This window comes from Ambystoma mexicanum, chromosome 5q (assembly GCF_040938575.1).
Source record: "Ambystoma mexicanum isolate Mex_15411 chromosome 5q, UKY_AmexF1_1, whole genome shotgun sequence".
Lineage (NCBI taxonomy): Eukaryota > Metazoa > Chordata > Amphibia > Caudata > Ambystomatidae > Ambystoma > Ambystoma mexicanum.
This window is the reverse complement of record NC_090933.1, coordinates 33,326,427-33,352,147: the sequence shown is the minus strand read 5'-3', so window position 1 is coordinate 33,352,147 and position 25,721 is coordinate 33,326,427. Positions and strand designations below refer to the sequence as shown.

At 48.3% G+C, this 25,721-nt stretch overlaps 1 protein-coding gene across 5 annotated transcripts in view; it reads right to left on the bottom strand.

Annotated features, from left to right (window-relative positions):
• LOC138497169 (uncharacterized) overlaps positions 1-25,721 on the bottom strand; it is an 870,532-nt gene that overhangs the window by 597,653 nt on the left and 247,158 nt on the right. For 4 of the 5 annotated variants that reach the window (XM_069620454.1, XM_069620455.1, XM_069620457.1 and 1 more), the window contains exon 3: positions 8,131-8,258. The exons of the other annotated variant lie outside the window; for it this stretch is intronic. In XM_069620454.1, coding sequence (XP_069476555.1) covers positions 8,131-8,258 — 128 coding nt within the window. The remainder of the gene's footprint in view (positions 1-8,130; positions 8,259-25,721) is intronic. 5 annotated transcript variants of the gene reach the window in all.

Sequence of the window (25,721 nt, the reverse complement as noted above, 5' to 3'; positions counted from 1 at the left end):
TCACTGGCCATAGGGTGGACCCTGTCCCCTGGTCGGACCACGTGTCATGATCTCTGCTTCCAAAAGGTCAGGGTTTTCCCAACTCCCTTGGAAGCAGATCCATAACCCAGGTTCCGAGTGCCAACCAGTCCCAATTGGGACCTTTTGGACCCAGTCCTGGCGCCAGTGGCACCAGGCTCATAAATATGCCCAGTCCCAGCGCTGGAAGCGCCGGGCTCATAATGCTTGGGTGGACTTACCTGCAGCAGACCATGCTGCTTACTTGCCTGCCAGTTGAGCCTCTGATCCTCTTCTGTTTGGAACTACTTTTCCTGTTGGGTGGGGCAGGAGCCACTCCCTAGATTCAGAACACTGGAACTCTTCTGGAAAGCAGGAACTCTTTTCTTACCTAGGCGTGGCTGTGGAAGGAGACACCTAAGCACTACAGGAGGCTATTTAAACCACACCCGATGGATGAATCTTGCTTTGCGTTATTCTGCATCCTCTGCAGCAGAACGCTCATCGTGTCTTCTGCATCTGATCCTGGGCCTAAGGAAAAAGGCTTACCATCCTGAATCCAGTCTTCAGCAACACCTATAAAGACAAGAAAGAACAGGTTAGCATTACGGTCTTCAGTGACAGCTCTTCACTTACCTGGTCCATAGGCTGTCACCAACGCCTCGCGCTGCATTCCGGCATCTGAAAGACAAAGGCTTACCTACTCTTCGTACGCTCCGGAGGTCTTCACACTGCATTGCGGCATCTGAAAGACAAAAGCTTACCAACTCTTCGCACGCTCCGGAGGCCTTCGGCGCTGCATCCCGCATCTGAAAGACAAAACAAGGTGCGTTTAAAGACATTGGGGAACTTTAATACTCACGTGCCATTACTCCTTTCCACATCTAACCCAGTGGGTATTCCGGCACCCTGCAGCCGCTCCGAACTTGTATCTGCAAAATAAAAAGACAGTTAGAGCGCATCGTGAAGCAGGCAACAAGCGCTTACTTACGTGCTTCCAGGCGCTTCTATTCATCACACGGGCTCCATCTTCAACTCACTTCAGCCCGTCATCCGCCATCGCCGGAACCCTGTAAAACAAGAAACATCATTACTAAAGACTTTAAAGACATTAGAATTACTCGAAACTTACCGTTCGTGCAGTAAACGACAGACAGCAGTCCTCTGAAGTCAAGAGGCCTGCTCCCCTTATCCAGTGAAGAAACTGGTTACAGCACCCTGCCCCGAGGCAGATGGAGAGCACGGCGTTCACTTACCTAAGGTGAGAGCGTTAACCTTTGGGGTTCTACAGGAGAAGAGAAAGGGAAGAAGAGAGAGACATTCAATAACCCAGTTCCTTAATCCCATATTTTCTATCTGCAGACATCTTACCCTTCGAGTCAGACATACAGTGCACAGAGGTCCAGCCCAAAGAGCCAGCCGTATGTTACACATCACCTTTGAAGATACGGTATACGCCCAGTCAAGACCGGTGCCTCTACGGGAATCAGGTGAGCGTTACACCACGATCTGGTTCGAGTCACCGTAGCAAGGGGATGGTCCAACGACCGCAGGGGTAGATGGAAATGCAACGACTCCTTGCTGAAGGACAAGGTCCACGCGCATGAGATGCTAGACGCCATAACGGATTTCTTCGAGCTCAATGACAATGGGGAGGTTGGCCCGCACACCCTATTGGATGCTTTCAAGGCAACCCTAAGGGGTGTTCTCATTAAGAAGGGAGCCCAGAATAAAAGAGTGAGGGATGCCCAAGAAAGGTCCCTGAGGGAAAAAATAGCCCACCTCCAGCCGGGGGGCTTCCCAACGGTGCCCTTAGACCGCAAACAAGTAATCGCCCTGGATGACTACAGGCTCCAGTTGAAGGACCCCCTCCTCCACAAAACAGAAAGGAGTCTCCAGCTGGTTAAGCAGAAATACTATGAAAAGGGAGACAGGGCAGATAGGATCCTAGCCTGGAAACTGAGGGAGGTGCAAAGAAGTAGAATGGTGAAAGCCGTGAAGCACGATGTGGGGTCAATAGGGCATGAAGCGTCCCATATAGGAGAGGCCTTCCGCCGATACTATGAACAATTATACTCATCAGAATATACTCGGGGCGTGACCGAGATAGAAAGGTTTTTGAATTCCATACAAGTCCCGGCCCTGACTAGGGAAATGGCTGACAGGTTGGAGGGTCCAGTGCAGGAAGACGAGGTCGAACAAGTGATTAGTGGGATGAGGGCGGGTACTTCCCCGGGTGAGGCTGGCTTCTCAGTATACTTCTACAAAAGGTTTTGCTCGACCCTGGCCCCGCATTTAGTAAAGGTTTTCAATGCAGTCCTGGAGGGAGGAACTCTTCCGGACTCTATGATGGAAGCCATAATCGTAGTATTACCCAAGGAAGGCAAGGACCCCACGGAGTGCTCCTCCTACCGCCCAATATCCCTATTAAACATCGATGTCAAGATCCTAGCCAAGGTAATTGGGAGGCGGATGGAGGAGATACTACCGAAACTGGTCCATGGAGACCAGGTAGGATTCATAAGAGGCAGGCAGGGCTCGGATAATATCCGCAAAACCATAGATCTATTCCACTATGCCCAGGGATCGGATCTCGACGCGAGTGTCCTCTCTCTGGACTCGGAAAAGGCATTTGACAGGGTCGAGTGGAGATACATGCAACTCCTCCTCCAGAAAATGGGCTTTGGGGTACACATCAGGGAATGGGTGGCAGCACTGTACAGAGCCCTGTGGGCAAGAGTCCAAGTGAATGGCAGGCTGTCGGAATCATTCTCCCTCTCCCGGGGAACGAGACAGGGATGCCCGCTTTCTCCACTGATATACGTCCTAACAATGGAGCCCCTGGCCATAGCAGTAAGAGCACACCCGGACATCAGGGGGATTAGGAGAGGAGAAGTAGAATTCAAACTGTCCCTGTTTGCGGACAATATTCTGGCCTATCTGGTGGACCCAAGCTCCTCGCTCCCCCCTCTCCTGTCTCTGATGTCCGCTTTCGGGCGCTTCTCGGGATTGAAGATCAATACTTCCAAATCAGTTCTACTCCCCATGAGGGTACGTGACCCGGGTTTGGACCCCTTGGACAGACTCAATGGGATAACAGTGGGGAAGGCCTCTATCGGATACCTGGGCATCCTCCTTACCAGGGACCTATCCAACCTCGCCCCCGCCAATTACGATCCTGTTTTGGCGGGAATCTCCGCTGACCTCAGGAAATGGGGCTCGATGGTTCTGTCCTGGTACGGCCGCATGACGGCGGTAAAAATGAACATACTACCGCGCTTACTTTATCTCTTTACTGCTCTCCCTACTATTGTCCCAGACCACACCTTTAGGACGTTACAGAATGCGGTGAGAGAGTTTGTATGGCAGGGCAAGACCCCGAGGACCGCGAAGGCGGTCCTGACCTTACCGAGAGAGGAGGGAGGGTTTGGGTTTCCAGACTTCCAATTGTATTTTCGTGCAGCCCAACTGCGCGTCCTCCTGGAGCACATGAAAGAGGGGATGGGAACTTACTGGTCTTACTTGGAAGACATGGATGCTCACCCCCTGAAAGTTCGAGACCTCCTGTGGGTCCCACATAGGTCGATCCCGAGTAGACTTAAATCCCACCCTACACTGGCGGTCCTCTGGGCAATCTGGAAAGAGGGACCCCAGATTGCACATTTGACATCATCGCTGTCCCCGATGTCCTCACTCTGGGGCCACCCCCTCAAACTGGGGAGCAGGGGGTTCCAAAAGGCTCAGACTTGGTCCGACTTCGGAATGGAATGGGCGGGCCAACTATTCAAGGAAGGGGAATTCCTATCATATGAGGAGTTGAGACGCTCTTGGGCAGGGATCTCTTTCCATATTTGAATATCTCCGCCTGAAAGGTATCCTCTGATCAGTCATGGGGTCAGAACTTAAAAAGGCAGCTGACCCCTTTTGAGAAATTTCTTGATTCAGCGACCTCAAGGAAGGGGGCGGTATCTGGAATATACATGATTCTTAACACCATTAATTTGGCAGAGAGGAGGGGGTTCCGTACATTCTGGAACGATCTGGCAGGGGAGGTGATCTCAGCGGACGCCTGGTCGAGGATATTTAAAATTGCATTCCACGGAAACTTGTTCACGGCAGATATGGAACATAACTTTAAAATTTTACAGGGGTGGCACAGAGACCCGGTGAGGTTGTCAAAAATGTTTTCAGGAGTGTCCCCCGAATGCCCAAGGGGCTGCAGTCAGGTCGGATCGAGGGGCCATATGTGGTGGCATTGCCTGAAGGTACAGGCGTACTGGGAGAGGGTAAGGGTGTTGGATCGCGGAAGTCTAAGAGGAACTGCTCCCCCAGAACCCCCTGACGGTGCTGCTGGGTCTCCCCCCAGAAGACACGGACACATATAGATACCTTAGAATGTGGGAAACAATGCTAAGGGCGGGGAGGGTGGCCTTGGCCCAGAAATGGAAGAGTCCGGAGACCCCCTCAAAGGGGGACTGGCTAAAGAAGGTGAAGCAGATGTTCTTGATGGACAAATTGACGGCAATGGTAAACAATGACTCTGGCTCATTCCAAGCGAACTGGTATGGGGTGCAGGAGTCCTGGGGATGGGATGTTCATTAAAGCCTGGTGGGGGGTGGAGGGGAACAGCCAGGAGCTCGGGGAGGGCGGGTGCCCACGGCCCGGGGGACCGTGATCGAACAACAGTCATGGAATACTTCAACGTCCACAGTCACTTCCAAGCTCTGGTTACAAATGTGCACTCAAAGTGTCTCCCAGTTATTTTGCACAAGTTGAAATGTGCTTTTGGCTTTTGTTTTTTCCCCTATTTGTTTCTTTTTTCTTCTTATTTTTATTTTGGGGGGGGGAGGGGCTGGGGTTGCAGGGCGTACTGAATGTATATTTTTTTGATCATGCTTTGAGCCTGTTTGTTATATCATGAAAATGTTAATAAAACCAAAGTTTAAAAAAAAAAAAAACTTGGTGCTCAGACATTCAATACGCACAAGCTAACAAAATAAATACACTCCAAAATAAAATAAAACAAAAAAAGCTACCGTAAATTCAGAGCTATCTGCAAACACCCGTCTGTCTAGTGATATACCTACCGACCAGACTCCCAGATTTAGCTTTACCAAAACCATGTTCCTAGAGGTAAAGAAAACTATTTTATCCCTCAAACTTCTAATTGCAAAGGTGACATCTGCCCTGCCCAAATTATAAAAGATGACGCCAGAGATCTGTCACCATTTATTTCCCAATTGATCAATGCCTCCTTTGCCTCTGGCACTATCCCGGCCAACCTTAAACAATCCTGGGTACTTCCACTCCTAAAAAAGCAAACTCTAGACTTGCTCATTCCCACTTATTACCACCCTATCACAACGGTACCATTTCTACTCAAAATACTCGACAAAGTTGCTTATACCCAAATACAAAAATACTTGGAACTACACAAACTCCTGGGATCCAGACAATCTGGTTTTCCCCCATTACATGGGACGGAAACGGCCCGATTGATTTAAAAACACAGATTGATGAGCTGAGAGATAATGGGAAGACTGCCCTTCTCCTATTACTAGATCTCTCAGCTGCATTTGACCTAATGGATCATAAGGTCCTTTGCAGACACCTGGACTCAGCAGCTCACTTTTCTACAGAAGCTATTAGTTGGATAGAATCATTCTTGAGTGATAGCACCATAACGGTGCTCTCCCAATCAGCACCAGCGGACCCCTCCCCCATTCAGTGTGGCGTACCGCAGGGCTCTTGTGTCTCCCCTACACTATATAACCTATTCACCAAACCCTTGTTCGATGATCTGGACCTTCTGGGTATCACCTACACTAACTATGCAGATGATACACAGATTTTCCTCCCTCTTTCCAGGGATCATGGTAAGGACTCTGTGTTGGTGAATAGGATATAACTCATCATTCAGGCATGGATGGCCAATCACGGTCTATGCCTGAATGATGACAAGACACAGTTGATAATCCTGGGCACACATCCCAACCTCCTCAAATTAGGTCATGAATACTCCTCATTCACTATCGATGGAAACATCATTACAGTATCTAAGGAGGTAAAAACCCTTGGATTTTACCTCGACTCAACTATGTCCTTTGACAAACAAGTAAAATCCCTGGCCTCTACCACAGCTTACACCTGCAAGCTTATCAGAGCCGGTAAGCCATTCCTCTCAAATGATAGCTGCAGGATTCTGGCTAGAGCACTCATACTCTCTAGGTTGGATAACTGCAATGCTCTTTACAGTAGTGCTAACAAAGTCATTACTCGGAGGCTACAAACTCTTCAAAATAACGTCTTAAGAGCGGCACTAGGCTTAAATAAAAGAGTACACATTTCCCACATCAGACGCTAACATAAATGGCTTTCTACCCATAATATAATACAGCTAAAAATGGTCTCCTTTGCCCATAGAGCCGTAAATAATGCGGCCCCTAGCTACCTAGTAGATAGACTAACCAGAACCTACACGAGACCAACGAGAGCTAGCAATGCCAACTGCCTTATGGTACCGAGATTTAGACTCACCAAGATTGGCGGACACAGCTTTCCTGTGAAGGCGGCCAAACTGTGGAACTTCTTGCCCCCTGAGATCAGAGAAGACCAACCCTACCCACATTTCAGAAGAAACTATATCAACTTCCTTAACACCACTGAACACTAGCCGCTCTAGTGCTAGCTGCCTCATTGGGTTTACCCAGTCCATCTCGCAACCTAGCGAAATGTATACACCAACTTGCTCATAAATTATATATTGTACATTTGTATATATACCTTGGAGTACTTATATATTGCCTTTGTAATGTTACCTGTAAATATATTGCATTGTACTGGGAAATTCTATGTAACCTTTTAAGCTTTGCATATACCTTTTGCTGCGCCCTGTTACCTTCGGGTCTGGTGCGCATTAGAAATAAATAAATAAACAAACAAACAAACAAACAAACAAACAAACAAACAAACAAACAAACAAACGGTACTTTGCAGACGCAGTGTGGAAATCCTTTCTGCCGTGGTGAAAGTTTGTGAAACTTTCCTAACTTTGGAGTCTTGTTCGCTCCTAATCCGACATATAACTCTTTTTCTGGCAAACTACTTCTAAGAACATTGGCAAAGACTTAACCGTTTACTACCAGAACTGTGCTATCCTATCCAAGACACTGAACCATTGACTTTGGCCCAGGCCTATTGAATTGAATTGCCTCTTGTAGTGAACTGAAACTATTTGCCCTGCCTCTGAAAGTAATTGTGTTTTGATTCTTATAACCTGTCTTTCTACCCCTTTTGAAAGTTACTGAAGTGCCATTTTGCTTCCACGTCAGGGGAGCCTAACTTGTTCAGAAGCTGCTTCTTACTAGTGGAATGTTTTCTAACTAAATCTGTAAATAAATGTATATTACTTTACTAAAAACCTTGAGCAAGGGTTTATTTGAACTACTGTGATTGCAAATCCTTTGTGTAACATATTGTACTGCTCACATCCCTCTTAAGATGAGCCTGACTGCTCAGCCACTACTACCACATAATTGTGTAGTACAGGCTTGTACCAAAGGTGAGATTGTGCTTACACCTGTAGTCTTAATTGTGTGTAGTGTTCCCAAAGGGCACTGTATGTAATTCTGCCCAACACAGTGGCCCAGGTAGGCAGATTCTTCATCGAAGCGCCGGCACCGTAAGCAACAGTGCCGGCGCTTTTGTCTCCTCACTCCCATAGAGTCCTATGGGACTCTATGGGAATGGGGAGTTATAAAATCCGGCGCCTGACTTCCCGCGCCGCTGGGACTTATAATGTCCCAGTGGCAGTGGGAAGTCAGGTGCCGGATTCGGTGTTACGGGTTGGTGACAACCCGCCGGTCAGGTTACCGCCAACCTTGTAATGAGGCCCCTTGTCTAGTTAAAAGAAGTTATTTCTTCAGCCATGGCTGAAATAATTCTCTCCTATTGTTCTCAAAAACATGCCCATATTTCATTTGTAGTTAATCACATCATAGCTAAACATTCTCTTTCCTGCTACAGCCACATATATGTTCTGCTTGAGATAGTGTGTCCATACATACAGGATCTAACCTCTTTGAAAGAAGGAGACTCTGAAATGCAAAACTTTCACTGGCACACCACAATTACCTCTTTTGGGTTTTTCAGGATCTTGCAGCACAAACTGATGGTCCCATTTAAATCACTGAGGGAACTCTCATTCAAAGAATCCACGATTTGCTCTGAGCTCAGATGATTGAGGGTCTTTCTTGTTGGAACTGCAACCAACCCAAAAAGAGAATGAAAATAAGCATAAGAATTAATCACCTATGAATCTCAGAAATCTAGATATAAATAAGACCAACCGCTATGAGATGTTTGGATAGTTGATGATAATTGGGAGGCATTATTTTTAACACTGTCTTCTTCTTTGCCCTTATGTTCATATCGACAATTGACGCGATAGTCTCGTCTTATCACATTCACCCTTCAAGGGTTCTGACTTGATGTAAGCCAACAATACCCAAAATAAGTTTTTAACCATCAAATATAATTCTCCATATGTGTCAGATTCACAAGCCGTGTCGAATATTCCATGACGTCAGAGTGAGGAAACTCTGGGAAAATATATTATGTGCATATCAAATATCCTTAACAAAGCATACACATTTGAGACTGTGGCTTACTTTTCTTCAGCTGCCTCAGCTATGCAGACCCACTAACTACACCTCTCCCAAAATGTTTAGTTACATTCTATGCATGTGTCAATCAACTCCCTGCAGCCTCCAAGGCAGACTGGGTGTGTTGAATACGTGTCTATAGAACAATACCAATGAAGGGCACATATTGTCAGGGTTCTCTACTGAAGTAGTGTTATTGACAATTCACTGTATGATGTGTATGGGTGGGTTTCACTGAAATAATGTTACTGGCAATTCACTCTATGATGTGTATGGGCAGGTTAATGGAGTTGGGGCTTAACTGGTCTATTTAGAGTGTGGACACTTGTCCAAGCCAAGATGGAGGTTCTTAACTGGTGATCTGATTGGCTGGGGAATACACAAGGTCAGCTTTGGAACATTCTCAACTGCCTGTATTTGTCCTTTGTGAAGCTGAGGTCAGGATCTAGGAAGCTCCAGTAATTGAGGCCCATGCACTTTGGGGCCTGTCAGGAAAAGGAGTTGAAGAGAAACACTGTTTTGTGGAGACAAGCATACAAATGTAACCAGAGAAGCAGTCATCTAAGACAGAGTTAAGTGAACATACCACTCTTTATTCTTATGTCAATTTAAAGATAAAAGAATGTCTTCATATGAGTTTCCATTTATTTTAAGAAGTAGAAGTCAGCGTTTTAAATGACTCAAGATGTTCTTTGATTTAAATGAAGGATAGACTAATTGTGTTTCATTGGTTGTGCTGGTTCTTGTTCGCGCTTCGAATTCCGTGCGGAATGGTTTATTTTTTCTAGTTTGTGCGATCGTAAAGGAAAGGACCGATCACTGTTTCGTTCCGTTGCTAGGGAACAAGTGTCGGGTTTCCTTTGGAAAGCTTTACTCCCGCCTGAACGCTGTTAGCTTTCTATCAAGCCCAAGCAGCGTGTATTTTGTTGGGGTAGAGAGGCGACACAGCTTGTCATTTCAACGCCGCTTGGACTCTGTTGTAGAGTGTGGAAACTTCATTCGGGATCAGTTTCTTTATTTTAATACTCTGGTTGCGCAATGTCTATTTTTGTTCTTACCCGTGGAACTGAAGAAGTAACTACTTTATGTTTAGTTCTGTGAACATTTACAATGTAGTTTCTACAATGGTCTAAAAGAAGGCACCATGCTCTAAGTGACCTTGGACACTATTCTTCAGTTTTCAAAAGTAGTAATAAGTTAATTAGTTGAGTAAATTGGAAAATCTAAAGGCAAGGACCTTTTCTAGTGACTTATATAAATAAACAGAGGATAAGTAGGAGAAGAATATCAACAGTGCAAATATAATTCTTCACAAACAAGTCCAGTCAAACTCAAAGAACTTCCTCTGGGCTATTAGCAGAGGAATTAACATACATCTTTAAATAATTCTAGACTTGGGATTTCAGGTAGGACTAAGATAGGATGTTATATAATAACCAGAATTGTTGATTTCTCTTCTTTCCAGTACAGATTTCCCTAAGGGCAATCTAGGATTCTGTTTCTTTTTTATTGTATCCACTGCCCCTTCCCCTGGAGGTGTTGTGTGCTCAGCTGTGAATTAGTTTGGTTGAGTACACCACGCCTTTGAGGGTCTGCCGGGGTGCAGCAGCTCCTGTGGACGTTTCGTTAAGACTCAGCTTGACACATATATGCACAGGTAAGTAATTTGATTTTGACCAGCACTGCATCATTTATAGATTGACATGCTTTACTGAATAAAGAAGCAAGAAGTGAATACTTGACAGACGGGTCCAGAGGTTGCTAGTACTTAAATTATATACTATATCTAGATGAGTGCACACCTAATAAATCTTCACGAGATCCACTACAATGTGCAATTATTCAACAAATGTTTGGGTGCAGGGGAGGAATACCGACACTGACATGAAGCCGTTACAAAAAATACAACAAATAGTGTCCAATCTATGGACACTCCCAACCCCTGCACACCTTAGTGCTGATAAATCAGCCAATTTTCTAATGCAAATTACCAAAGGTAGGGTTTATTTACAACAACATATTGAATGCAAAAGCTCTGTTAAGATCATCCAAAATTCTTTACTCTTTAGTGTTCAGATGGAGGCCAAGGGTGCTCTACGCGTTTCGGGGATGTCTTCCCCTTCTTCAGGAGTAAAAGACAATATAGGTACAAACATAAATAAACTAACTTTTTGTACAAGAGATAGGGCAGGCATAAGGTTTTGTTAGTATAGACCATTTTGATTTGACTTACTCAACTAGGACTGTTTTGTTTATTATTTGATGGTAGAGACTACTCTCATCCTTGCTATAGGGCACAGTATGAGTTTTTCCAAACCCCAAAAATTGAATAAAGGTTTTACAAATTGTACCTATTGTGTCAGTGTCATACTTGTGATATCATGCCTCCCTTACATATGGTGTCAGGAGTGGGATACGATTCAATTGAGACAAATTGGGGCGACCCTAAAATTCCAGAAACTTAGTCCCAGAGCCTTAGACCCCTCTACCGCCACAAAAGAACCATAGGCTTTGACATTTGTAGCAGCATAGAAGCCACTATCCCTCCTGGGAAAAGAGGGATGATTCCCACAGACTTAATCCTAATACCCCCTGCGGGTTGTTATATAAGATTGGCCCCAAAATCTGGCCTAGCCTGGAAATTTGGTCTGGATGTCCAAGCGGGCATTATAGATCCCGACTTTCGGGGAGATATGATATTTTATTTGTATCGCGCCCATACACAGGTGTTTCAGAGCGCAAAATAAAGGTTCTCCTACAGAACCATGGCTAGATCCAATTTGAAATACGTCCTGGAGATATAATTGCACAGGGAGATCATGAGAAAGCTCAATGTTCCCGTTTTGAAGAAGAAATTTAACCAGAGGAAAGAGAGAGGTAACTTAGGCTTTGGATAGACCGATGAGATACGTATCCCTGAAGCAAAAAGGGAAGAGGAACCTACCATCCTTCCGATCTAGCTTTCGCCTAGCAAAATCACCCAGAGGCTTTCTTACAAGTGATTCCTGAGGGAGAAGGACAAGAAAAGGGGAGCCCCGTTTTCTTCCTGAAACAGGGATTGCTATATAGAAGGGAAACCTCGATGGAAGGCCTAAGTAAGACTCAGCAATACCCCAAACCCATTGGAAGATTGTGCTAGAGATTGCATACTCTCATTTGACAGGGGGGCTCTTGGGACAATCTAAAACCCAAGCTCACATCAGTGGGTAATTCTTTAGCCAGGTATCCATGCTGACATTAGGAACTTCATTCAAACATGTGAAATATGCCAAAAAAACAGCACAGACATTCCCATAACTGCCCCTGTAAACCCATTACCGATAGTAGAAGTCCCTTTTCTAGAATCAGGATGGATATCATTGGACTGTTGGAAACTTCGAGACTGGGTAATAAATATGTTCTCGTAATCGTGGATTATGCTACCTGGTACCCAGAAGTCTTCTCCATGCGAAACACAAACCAGCAAATCCTAAAACACATGTTGCCATTTCTTCTAGGGTTGGTTTCCCAAGGAAATTCCAATGGATCAGGGATCCAATTTCATGAGTAAGATTGTGGGTTAAGGAATTACTACAAATTACCACCTTAAGAACCTCAGTGTACCATCCCTAAACGGACGGATTGGTAGAGAGATTTAATAAGACTCTCAAAATGATTCCGAGAAAATTGGTAGAGGAGGATGGGAAGGACTGGGATCGTATGATCACGTGGGCCCTATTTGCAGTAAGAAAGACCCCTCAGGCATCCACCGGTTTTTCTCCATTTGAGTTACTCTGCAATCGAGAACCAAGAGATGTCTTAGATATGCTCTGGGAGACCTGGAAAGAAAGAGAAGAGGCGCCAGTTCCCCTCTAACAGATAGCTAACCGATTGCGGGAGCACATGAAACTCGCCCAGAGTCTAGTCCACTCTCACATGGAGAAAGCCCAAGCCCAACAGAAATCTACCCATGACAAGAAGGTAAATTTAAGATAATTTTCAGTAGGGCAGAAGGAATTAGTCCTCTTACCCACCTCTGAAAATAAACTTGTTTCAAAGTGGCAGATGCCCTATGAGGTGCTAGAGTAAACAGGGACCTATACCTATAGAATACAAAAGATCCACCTCTACCACGTAAATCTCTTGAAAGAGTGGAAAGAAAATCCCCAAGAGATATCTAAATATAGGCAAGAGGATTTGAACGACCTTACTGCTGCATTCCCCAATGTATTCTGTGAGAAACCAGGGAGAGTACATGGTACTTACCATTATATCAGAACGCCAAAGGGCAAAGTGGTCCATTTGAAGCCATATAGACACCCAGAAGTACGAAGGCAGATAGTAATTGATGAAGTTAGAAAGATGTTGAAGGCATACCTCATTGAGCCCTCTTCAAGTCCCTTCTCCTCCCCTATTGTGTTGGTGACTAAAACCAACCACTCTTGAAGGTTTTGCATAGACTTCAGGAAGGTCAAAGCCATCTCTGACTTCGATGCCTATCCTATGTCACACATCGATGAGTTAATAGATAAACTTGGAAATGACACATTCCCGTCAACCCTAGATTTAACCAAGGGATATTGGCAGGTCCCTGTACATGGACCTGATAAGGAAAAAGACAGCTTTCTCAAGGCCAACAGGACTATTCCAATTCAAAGTCCTTCCTTTTGGATTGCACAGAGCCCCAGCCACTTTCCAACGACTCGTGGACAGGGTACTACAGCCTTATTCAGATGTCTGAGGGGCCTATATTGACAACATAGTCATTTATATTAAAACTTGGGAAGACCATCTTTTTCATCTTGCTACTAATATGAGAACCCTCCAATAGGCTGGCTTAACTGTCAACCCATCAAAATGTAAGCTGGCTCAGTTGGCAGTGAAATGCCTAGGCTTCTTTGTAGGGAATGGCACCGTCCAGCCCCAGCAAGAAAAAGTGAAATTCGTCCTAGATGCCCTCACACCCAATACCAGGAGAGATCTCAGGGCATTCCTAGGATTGATCAGTTATTACATCAGGAAAAGGTCAGAGCCCGACTGAGGGAGACCGTAAGTGTGATAAGTTAGTGGAAGGGAACCCCTAACGAAGGTGAATCTGTCAGGTCCTGTTTCATCTTGTCTGCAGGAGCTGCTGAACCTCACAGACACCCTGGAATGTATGGTCAACAACCGATTGAGGAAAAAGCTAAAATCCAAACACTCCAGAGGGAAAGGGGAAGTGGATAAAATAAAAAAGGCACTGACAGGTGGTCTTCATACTCGCGTATATCTGTAGAGGACGAGAAAAAACAATGAATTCCCACTTTCACAACTCTTACCCACTTATTCTGACCACCCCTGACCACAATCAATACCTGTGCAGTCCTTTGCAACTGCTAAGAGAACATGTATTCTTTTGCTGGTTTCAAAGTAGAAATAACGTTTCAAACAGTCTTTTCCTCTGAAACTTCAGAGGTACTCTTAAAAATAAATTATTTACAAATTTTTCAACTTGAAGCTTGAACTATGAATACAATCCAGATTCTCAGAGGAAATAACCTAAAAGCTTCTTCATTCATTACTTAGTCTTGCAGGGAAATGGGTATTGGTATTTGCATATGGAAAGATAAGGATTATTTTAGTTTGCACAATCTGTGAGCTCATTTTTCCCTGCTGAAAGCTAATCTCCTCCAGGCTGCATTTTACTCTAAGAGGATCAGTGTTCTCTTCTGCGCCTGTGCACAACTGTATTTGAATTCACTGAATCACACGAATAGAAACTCATTCGTCTCTGCTGAATGCTAATCTCTTGCAGGCTCCGTCTTACTCTAAACAGGATCAGCGTTCTCCTCTGCGCAGGAGCGCAACTAACTTTGTATTTACACAAGCAAATGAATATTCGACTGTTTAGTGAATTCTTGAGCATGCACACTGCATAGTAGGGAATCTTCAATCGTTAACAGATCACATGGCATCTTAGTTCATTCAGTTCGCTTGCCAATGGTAACTCTTTTGAAAGCTGCAACGCTTCAGTCGCTACTCAGGAAATCATGCGCACTATCGGAAACACAAGCTTTGGCTCTTGCTCGCACACAGAGCGTACAGGGAGTCTTTACCTCAGACTGCGCTTGAATCGTTCAGTAAGTCTTTTGCCTGAATGTGATTGTAGCAAGAAATAAAGCGTTCAATAAAGTCTTTTCCCCCACTAGCTAAATACCTAAACTAAAGAACTTTCAAACTGTTTTCTTCTCTACAAAAAACTGTTTTCTTCAATACAAAATTGCAGCGCTCCCACCAAATAAACCGTTTGTCTTGTCCCACACTGTCTTGAGTGTTGCTCACAAGGATTTCTAAACTGGTACAATCACTTAACTTAATGAGGCCTATTTTCCAGAGCTTACAAGAAACAGAACCTCCCTGAACAAGGAAGGACAATGAAAGGCAGTTTAGGATGTAATTTACAGTTCCAAGTTGCCTCAACCACCAATCAGCTGCTGGGTTCTATTCTCTCCAATCAGCTACCAGATTATTCACTGCCATGATGGCTTGGGAAGGGCTACCTCTGTAAATGAATAGTTAAGGAACAACCCAGATGAAACAAATAGATTGCTAAATAAAATCATACAAAATTCTCAAGAATCCCCTCATGTTAGATCTCTGGAATTACTCCTCATGCTAGAGCTGACAGTATTAAGCTTGGGGAAGGGAATCCAGCAAGTGTTAGATTTGAAAGGTTTGAACCCGATCGAGGGAGGCCTACATGAACTTTGTGTTTTGAAACGGTCCGTGCCCCACTGAAGGAGACCGGCGTTAACGTTTTGTAGAACTGTAAATTGAAGCTGAAAAGAGAGACTGTAATGTGGAAGGCCAGGCGGGACTCGATCTACGTTTTCAACTGCTTTGTTTCGAGTACCTGAGCCAGAGGGTGTCATCCTGTCTGCAAGGACCGCCTTACTCTGTGCTGTCCAACGTGAGGAGGAGAGCTGACTCAGCCACATTTATTCTTTACATTCTAACAATGATTTTCCTTTGCATACATATTCTCCTTTACTCACTTTTTGTACAAGCGATAGGGCAGGCATTAGGTTTTGTTAGTATAGGCCATTTTGATTTGAGTGTCTCAACTAGGACTGTTGTGTTTATTATTTGATGGTAGAGACTATTCCCATCCAAGCTATAGGGCAAAGTAGGAGTTTTTCTAAACCCCAAAAATTGAATAAAGGTTTTTTGTGTCAGTGTCATACTTGTGATAGCATGCCTCCCTTACAGTACCTAATCTGCATGGTCCATAGAGGGACCTTACAGATAATGCTGCATTGAGGCACAGTGAGCCTGGAGGTGAGGAATAAAACTTAAGGGAGGAGAGGCAAATAGATCAAAACATCAAAAATGCCTGCCCATCATTCCTCCTGCAGGTGCCTCGAGGCATTTTTTATTTACTTACCTTGCAAACAGATCAGAGTAGGAATGCCCCAATGACAAAACAATGCGTATGTTGTGGTTTAAATTAGCTGCCAGAAGTATGTTGTTTTTTGATATTCTGGTGAGAAATGTGCATATAGGGCTATGTTGTGTTTAGCGGGACACATCTTGTGCCTTTCTGGACAGAGGTAAGGATCTTCTGCCTCCTTGCTTCCTGATGTCAAATTTTGTGGTGGTGTCTCTTACCAACACAGTTTTTCAGCCACCAATGGGAGAATATCTTAAAGGCTATTCCCCACACTAGCAATTGTACGAGGTTGATGTGCTAGGTTTGTTCGATCTGGGGCATTAGGCCAGTGTACTGTAGGACAGTGTTATATGAGGCTATGTATGAGCCTGCAATCCCTCTAACAACACAATAGTGACAACACTAATTTCCATTTGATGCAAGCATGACAGCTGTGAGATTCATGCTGCTTTACCATCAATGGAGAGCTTGTTTCATGATCACTATGACGAGGATACAATTACAGTCTTCTGTTGCTTGTAGCCAACTCCATCTTCAAAATTCCTTCCTGCAGCTTATTTTGTATCTTTAAGTTAAAGAAGGGAATCTTGAAGATCCAAAAGATCATCAGGTCCAGGAGAGCATGTTATGATTATTGGAATATTGCCTTCTGTGATCAACTAACATGGTACGGTGTGTCTGCACCTCGTAATCCTCTAGCCAAAAGATGTTCGTCAAAGCTTCAATGAATGCTCCCAAAAAGAGAATTTGTTAGTTATAATTGGATTTTCTTAGCTTTGGTTATCAACCCCAGTTCCTGAAACCGCTTACAAGAGTACTGCATTAATGAAAGCGCTTGAAGTGTGTCTTTATCAACTTATCATACATGCAAAGGTGAACATGTATACCCTGCCTAGGTAGCTGTGCTGTGCTTGGCTTAAGCACTTTGCAAATTCCTGTAATGCAAGCAACTTTAACTCCCAATATCTTACATTTGAGCATAGTTCACAGGAAGCAGCTTTGCTTTTGTCGAGGGATACGTCACAGCGGGTGCGATGTAAGTCCAAAGAACACATGAAATCCTCTGGCTGTTGGTTTGGAATTGTGTACGCTATGTGTAAGGAAGGCATGGTATCAACAGTAAGACAGACACAAGTGACCACAGTTCAAGGGTGTTTATTGAACTTCAAAAAGGGTTTGAAAAACGCCTGTCTAATCCTTAAATCTACAGATTGACGCAAGCTACGACCATCAAATAATAATAACACAGCCCTCGTAGTGTCTTGTCAAAATAAAAGGGCCTATACAAATACACCTATTGCCAAACCTTACCTTTAAATACAAACAGTGTGGGAAACAATGTTACGAAAAAAAAGAAGTGTTCACAAAATCATATGTCAGGATGCTCAGGCCATTGGCCTCCCTTCCCCACGTTTTCAGCACGGGACAAGGCGGTACACTCGAGCTTAACACAGTCTCTGGCTGGATACAGTTCATTCATCGGCATCAGGGCCTTCCATGCCCAAGTCTCTTGCCTTTCAAAGTCTCAGAGGGCCTGATGCAACAAATAAACAATAAGTTCCTTTTCACAAGTACTCAATTTCTCAGGTGATTCACTGTTCACATCGGATCCCCTTCAGCCGGGCTCAGATCCTTTCACCACAATGTTTGCACATTATTTATGTAATTCCGCATAGAGTGTTCTTTCTCGGGTGAGTCACGGTTGACCCAGGATCCCATTCAGTCGGGCTCAGATCTTGGATCCCCCTCGGTCGGGCTCAGATCTCAGATCCCCCTCAGTCAGGCTCTGATTCCTTTTAACTTGAAGCAATATCTTCACACAAACTTGCTTCAACCAAAAGCTGTTAGTTGATCTCCCTCCCGCAGGGCTCGGACCAACTTCATATACGATTTCAACAAGTATCAAAGTCTTTCGAAAGTGCACAGGGTTTTGCTTGACCCGTTGCAGGACCACTTCGATTTTACAATTTGTTCTCACTTATCACATTTGCCAAATGAAACTTTCAGCTGGATACCCAACAGAGACCTTAGAATGAGCACCCACGTGGTGTCAGGACCACTCTGCTTATGGTATTGTATCACTCATCCGCTGATTAAGTGTATTGGTGCTGCTTGCCACATATGTTTCATACACTGTTCTCTTCAGTTGAGAATATACAATGTTGCTGCTTGCAACCTTGGCGTGTGTGTGTGTGGTGTGTGTGTGGTGTGTGTGTGGTGTGTGGTGTGTGGTGTGTGGTGTGTGGTGTGTGGTGTGTGGTGTGTGGTGTGTGGTGTGTGGTGTGTGGTGTGTGGTGTGTGGTGTGTGTGTGTGTGTGTGTGTGTGTGTGTGTGTGTGTGTGTGTGTATATATATATATATATATATATATATATATATAAAGGTCAGTGATTGCCTGACCATGGTATTGGGACGGAACAAGTTACTTACCTGTAACTGTTGTTCTCCAGCATGGGTCTGGCATGGATTCACATGCTCATGAATATTCCCCGTCGTCAGGCTGGGAATCCTCGGTAAAGAAAAAACCAGTATCAGTTTCGTTTCTGATCTGTCTTTCGTAGTAATAACCAATCACTGGTCTCTGCGTCATACTGACCACAGCCAATGACTGCCCTCTACCTAAGCACCGCCTCTGGCAGCCATCTTCAGATTTGGAAGCACGTGAAGTGGCAGTATGACCAAGTGAAGAGCCGCAGAGGGGTAGGCGGGAGGGTTCGCATGTGAATCCATGCCAGACCCATGCTGGAGAACAACAGTTACAGGTAAGTAACTTGTTCCTTCTCCAGCATGGGGTCTGGCATGGATTCACATGCTCATGAATAAAGAATACATAGCAGTACACACATGCACAACCACGGGAGGTGGCAAAGGCTCAACATTAAGCATCACATCAACTCAACATTAAGCATCTTACCTCCTCACCAGGCTCACCTCAGGCGAACAGGTTGCGCAGCACTGCTTGGCCGACCCTGGACTCCTCCCTGGAATCCCGGTCGACGCAGTAGAATTTCGTGAAGGTGTGCGTCGACCTCCACGTAGCAGCCCTGCATATGTCCAGCAGGGGCACACCAGATAGGAACGCCGTGGTAGCTGCGATCGCTCTGGTGGAATGGGCTCTCGGACGGCCAGGCAGCGGTCGGTTTGCCAACCGGTGACAGTACATGATACAGCCGGAGAGCCATCTGGAGATGGAAGCCTTCGAGAGAGCCTTCCCCTGATTGACAGGTCCAAAGTTCACAAAGAGTTGTGACGTCTTCCGAAACCCCTTCGTGCGGTCCACGTAGAACTTCAGCGCTCTAGCTACATCCAGCGAGTGCAAAGTCCTTTCAGCCGGCGACGAAGGCGACGGGAAGAACACAGGTAACACCAAGGGTTCGTTGAGATGGAAGTCCGACGGTACCTTGGGCATGAAGGAGGGGTGCGTCCTGAGCACTACCCTCGTGTCGTGGAAAGTCAAGTACGGGGCCTTGCAGGAAAGGGCCTGGATCTCTCCCACTCGTCGTGCGGAGGTGATGGCCACAAGAAAAGCTGTTTTCCACGATAGAAACTTCAACGGGGCCGAGTGCAGAGGCTCGAACGGAGGTCCCATGAGCTTGGTCAGCACCACGTTGAGCTCCCATGCCGGGGCCGGAGCCTTCACCGGCGGGAACGATCTGAACAGTCCCTTCATGAACTCTTTCACCAGACGACGAGACCACAAGGACGTCCGCCCCGTGGTTCTGGTGTATCGGGAGATCGCAGCAAGATGAATCTTGATGGACGCGTGTGCCAAACCAGCTTTGGCCAGCGTCAGCAGGTACGGCAGTACTTGGGGAGCCGTAATCCGTAGAGGGTTAATCTTCTGTGCGTGGCACCAGACAGAGAACCTCTTCCATTTGTGTCCGTAGCATTTAAGAGTCGAGGACGCCCTGGCCTTTGCAAGAACCTCTCTGCAATCGGCCGGTATGTCGTATCCTCCAAACTCTAGCGCTGCAGGAGCCAGGCCTGCAAGTTCAGCGACTTCGGGTCGTGGTGGAGGATGGCGCCTCCTTCCCTGGAGAGTAGATCCGCGTCCGCCGGCAGCTTGATCGGCGGGGACGCTGACAAGTCCAGAAGGTCCGGGAACCATATCTGCCTCGGCCACGCAGGTGCGACGAGGATCATCCTGCACCGTGACCTCTTGAGCTGGTTGACGAGCCGGATTAGCAGAGGCAAGGGAGGGAACGCGTAGAGGAACAGGCCCTCCCAGGGGAACGAGAAAGCATCGCCCATGCTCCTCGTCTGGGGAAACCTGCTGGCGAACCTCCGGCACTTGGTGTTCGTCGCCGTCGCGAACAGGTCGATCTGGGGTGTGCCCCACCGTCGGAAGAGGCGATCCACCAGATCCTGCCGTAGTTCCCACTCGTGGCACGAGCGCAGCTCCCTGCTGAGTGAGTCGGCGATGGTGTTTTTTATCCCTGCCAGATGAAACGGCACCAGAAAAATCCCTTGGGCGACGGCCCAATGCCACAGGTCCTGCGCCTCCTTGGACAGCGCTGGGGACCTGGTTCTGCCCTGTTTCCTGATGTAAAACATGGTGGTGGTGTTGTCGGTGAAGATCCTCACCACCTTGCCCTTGAGGGACGGAAGGAAGGACCTGAGGGCCCAAAACACTGCACGGAGCTCCAGGACGTTGATATGCAGGGACTTCTCCGTCGGGAGCCAGAGTCCCCTCGCGTGCAGATTTTCGGTGTGCGCTCCCCACCCTTCCAGGGAGGCATCCGTGGTCACAGTCTCCTGGTGGGCTGGGGTCTGGAAGTCCATGCCCGCCGTCAGATGCGCGCGGGTGCCCCACCACCGTATCGCTCGTCGGAAACTCTCGTCGAGCTTGATCCTTTCCTCGAAGCTGCCCGTCGTCTGGATCCAGTGCGCATCCAGGAATTCTTGCAACGGGCGCATCCGGAGCCTGCACATGGGAATGAGGTAGATGCAGGAAGACATCATCCCGAGGAGGGACTTGATGGATCTCACTTTGGCCGCGTCGGCCACCAACATCCGTTGCACCTTGCCCAAGATGGTCCTGGTCCTCTCCTCCGACGGGGAGGCCAGAAGGGACACTGTGTCGAGCCTCGCTCCCAGAAACAGTGCGACTTGCGCGGGCACCAGGTGGGATTTGGCGTAGTTCACGGAGAATCCTAGGTCCGTGAGGAGTTGGACGGTCCTTGCCGTGTGGACCACGGCGAGCTCCTTCGTCTTGGCGCGGATGAGCCAGTCGTCCAGGTAGGGGTAGACGTGAATCCCCTCGCGGCGCAGCTGCGCCGCCACCGGTGCGAGGCACTTGGTGAATACCCTGGGTGCCGACCGTAGTCCGAAGGGAAGGGCTTTGAACTGGTAATGACGCCCTTGGACCACGAACCTGAGGAATTTTCGGTGCCCCTTTAGGATGGGAATGTGGAAGTAGGCATCCTCCAAATCCAACGACGATAGGAAGTCTCCTTCCTCCAGTTGACCCAGGACGTGCTGGAGGGTGACCATCCGGAACTTCTGCGCCTTGATGAACTTGTTCAGCCGTCGCAGGTCCAGGATGGGGCGCCATCCTCCCGTCTTCTTCTTCACGAGGAAGTATCGCGAGTAGACTCCGGAGCCCCGAAGCCTCTTTGGGACGAGTTCGATGGCGCCCTTTCTGAGCATCGCCTTTACCTCCAGGAGAAGTTGAGGGACGTGAAGTTCTTTTCTGGCCACGGGGGGATGCGCGGGCACCTTCTTTGAAACTCGAGCGCGTGGCCCCGGGCCAGGGCGTCCAGCACCCAACGGTCGGTGGAGATGGACTCCCACACGCTGACGAAGCCCGCCAGCCGGCCTCCCACCGGGGTGCTTCGGTGGGGGCCCGACCCCACGGCCGGTTCAATCCTGCTTGGACGCGGCCTTGCCGCCTTGACCTCCTTGGCGACGACGGCGGGGTCCACTAGACTTGCCTCGTCCTCTGTAGGCCTCTTGCGACGACGAGCGGGCCGCTTGACGGTAGGAAGCGAAACCGCCGCCGGAACCTTTGGAGGCGCCCTTGCCTCCGCCGCTCCGAAAGGGCGTCCGTCGCTGCTGCAGGACTCCAAGGGCCCGGGCCGTCTCAGTATCCGCCTTGATGGCCTGAAGGGAATCGTCCACTGTCTTCCCAAACAGGTTGTTCCCGTCGAAGGGCATGTCCAGGACTCTGGTCTGGACGTCCTGCCGAAAGTCCGTAGCTTTGAGCCATCCACGACGTCGAAGGCAAACGCCGTTGCCCAGCTGGCGGAACCCAGTGTCGGCGATGTCCGTCGCCACGGTGATGGCGTGGTCCGAAGCCACTTCACCTTCCTGGAGGATCTCAAGGGCCTCCGCCCTCTTGTCGTCCGGCAGAAAATCCAGCAGGGGAGCTATCTTGTACCAGAGCTCCCTGTCGTAGCGGGCCACGATAGCCAAGGCGTTGGCCGCGTTAATCGTCGTCGCTGCCTACGAGATGACTCTACGTCCCATAGCATCCAATTTCTTTCCCTCGCCGTCCGGCGGGGAAGTCGATGTGGAGGCCGCACCCCCCCCCGCTTTCTTCCTGGCTGTCGCGGAGACGACGGAGTCCGGGGTAGGCTGCGCCCAGAGGCATAGGGGGGCCGTGTCCGGGACCCGGTACTTTTTCTCGTACCGGTCTCTTTTAGCTGGCGTAGTGGAAGGGTTCTTGAGGAGGGAAAGGCCCTCATCCCAAATGTCGTCCAACAGAAGCACTGCGAGGACCGTCTTCCTCTTGGCCTCGCGCCGCTGATAAAGGAAGCCTTCCTTTTTCTTCTCCTCAGGGCAGAGTTGGAAAAGCTCGGAAGCCCTGGAGATCATGGAGTGGAAAGATCCGATCTCGTCGGGCGGAGAAGCCCTGGTGGGGGGCGACGACGGAAAATCCTCGTCGTATGCCTCGTCGTCCGTACCTGTCGCTGCCGTGTCAGTCCCCGTATCATCCCCTCGGGTGGACGGGGAGGAGGGCTGGACGGGGCGCGACGGTTGAAAAGGAGGTGGAGGATGGATCCTTCTTTTCTTGGTAGGGGGAACACCAGAAGGTCCCGGTTCTGGATCCCCCGACGGGAGAGGTTCCTCCGTCGGTAACGGTAGCCTCGTCCTTATCTCGGTGCATAAGGACTGTATGGCCAACAAAATGGCCGCCGAGTTGTCTCGCGGCGCTGGCAGAGGGGAATCCGACGGGCGAGCAGGGGCCCCGTCGGTATCCTCGACGATGTCGTCGTCGTCACCCGCGTCGGGGTCCATTCCGACGGGCTGGCCTTGTTCCACGCCTAGGCCGTGGCTTAAGACCTCGATCAGCTCCTCTTCTGAGGTAGTGGCCGACTCTACGACGACGCCCTGCCCCCCCTTCTTCTTCTCCACGGAGGGTTTCACGGGGGTCCTATCGATGGGCACAAAAGAAGACTCCCTCCGAGGAGGCAGGGAGATTCTGGGCCCTGAGGTCGCCACCACTGGCGCAGCCTCCACAGGCTGAGCCAGGGCCGCCGCGACCGTTTCGATAGAGGGCTTGGTCGGATGGATCAAGGCCTTCACCACCTTAGGTGCGCACACCGCCTTATCCTTGAGGGAGGGGGCACTGCCACGCTCCTCCTCTGCCTTAGAGCTCGACCGGGGCCTCTCCAGGAGCTTCGCCGGGTGCTCGGCCTTCCTCTTACCCGACCCAGAGCGTTGGCTCGTGGTTGATGGTGCCGGGGAGGGTGCGCCCTGCCTGGCGCCCGTAGAGCCCGACCGTTCGGCGCTCCCGGTGCCAGCGGACTCGCGGTGCTTGGCCTTATGTTGGGCCCCCGTCGCCGGGGCGCCCTCAAAGGTCTTAGAAGACCGCTCGGATTTCTTCTTCTTCTCGCCAGACGGGCTCTTACCCTCCAGCCAGTTGGCGAGACGTTGATGACGGTCCTTCATGGTCCGTTCCGACATGTTGCCGCAAAACGCACAGTCCTTCTCCACGTGCGTTTTGTCCTCATGAAGGCAGTAAAGGCAGAAAGAGTGTTCGTCTTCCTTAAAGACGTTCTGCAGCTGGCATCCAGGGCAGACCCTGAACAGCTTTCCGGGCGTCGAGCTTCCCTTCTCCTGGGCCATCTCCGAGACCGGGCCTGAGAAGCTTCTGGAGTCCTCCGAAGTGTAGCTCGACGAAATCTTCACCCTTGAGGGGCACAGACGAATCCGACACGGGTCCCCGTTGATCGGATGTAGGATCGGTGGAGCTTGAGGCTCTTTTTGACCGAAAGAATTGAAGTTTTTTGTGAAAAAGCGCGAAAAATAGCACTAACGCTCGAGAGCAATAGCACGAGGATCCCAACACATGAACGTGCGGTAAAAATCTGAAGATGGCTGCCAGAGGCGGTGCTTAGGTAGAGGGCAGTCATTGGCTGTGGTCAGTATGATGCAGAGACCAGTGATTGGTTATTACTACGAAAGACAGATCAGAAACGAAACTGATACTGGTTTTTTCTTTACCGAGGATTCCCAGCCTGACGACGGGGAATATTCATGAGCATGTGAATCCATGCCAGACCCCATGCTGGAGAAATGTCAGTTATACAACTCGGCTGTTAGTCCATTTTCTCTCACAGTGAGCTGTCTGTGAGAAAGTGTTTGGGTTAGGAAAGGGGGGTGGTTGAGTTCCTAAGTATCCTACCTGGTAGGATGGGGTAAAGGTGTTAAAGGGAAGGGGATACCGTGTCTCGCCATCCGGTGTCCCACTTCCACTCCCCGAGGAGCCCTCGTCCAGGTGATCCTCCCACACTGGTCCACCCCCAGGAACCGGATCCAAAAGCAATGGCTGTGTCCTCGCCACCTCGATGACAGAGCCCCAGGGACTAGCGGGTGAGACACTTTCAGGTTTCTCACATATGTCAGGGCATGTCGTCATGTCATTGGTATTCATATCACACACGTCTGCCATTTGCATATTCTCCAGGCACTCACGCAGATCGTAAAAAGGGGGAGGAAGATTAAGGGAAAAGGGGAAAGAACAGGTGTAGCACTTTCGCATGTAGAAGCAGGAGCATCTGAAATCTGTGTAGATGTGTTTTCTAGGTGGATAGTGTTTTGTTATTATCATTTATTTAGAGTAGTATGGCTTAACTTACGCCTTTTACACATTAAAACATAAAATACATTTATCATAGCATCAGATCATATAATAAAACGGGCCTCATCACGAGTTGGGCGGTAAGCGGGTGCTATTTCCGCTGAGGGGGGAACAGTGACGGAAAGCGGGCTACCACGCAAAATCTCAGCGCTATTAGCGCTACCGCCACTGTCGTTATTAGCGCACGCTATTAGCGCTGGCGGGCAACGCATCACCGTTGGAACGGGAAGGACTGCGGCAGCCATTTTGAAAATCACATTTCATTAACAATCAGAGCCCCTGGCAGCCATCCACACAACTTGAGTAGCAGAAATGTCACAGAAGAGGGTCAGGGCTAAGCCAGCCCAAGATCGCCTGCCCAAGATAGCCTGCCCAAGTTTACAGAGGGTGAGCTGGTGGATGAGGTTGTGGCCCACCATGAGGAATTCTATGGTCAAGACAGCGCAAAACCTCCACCCAGCAGCGCACCAAAATCGGTTAGGCAGTGAGCAGGAAGGTTAGACTGCAGGAAACGGTGGAATGACATGCATGTGCAGGTCCGGGGAATTCTGGCCCAGCACAGACAGGA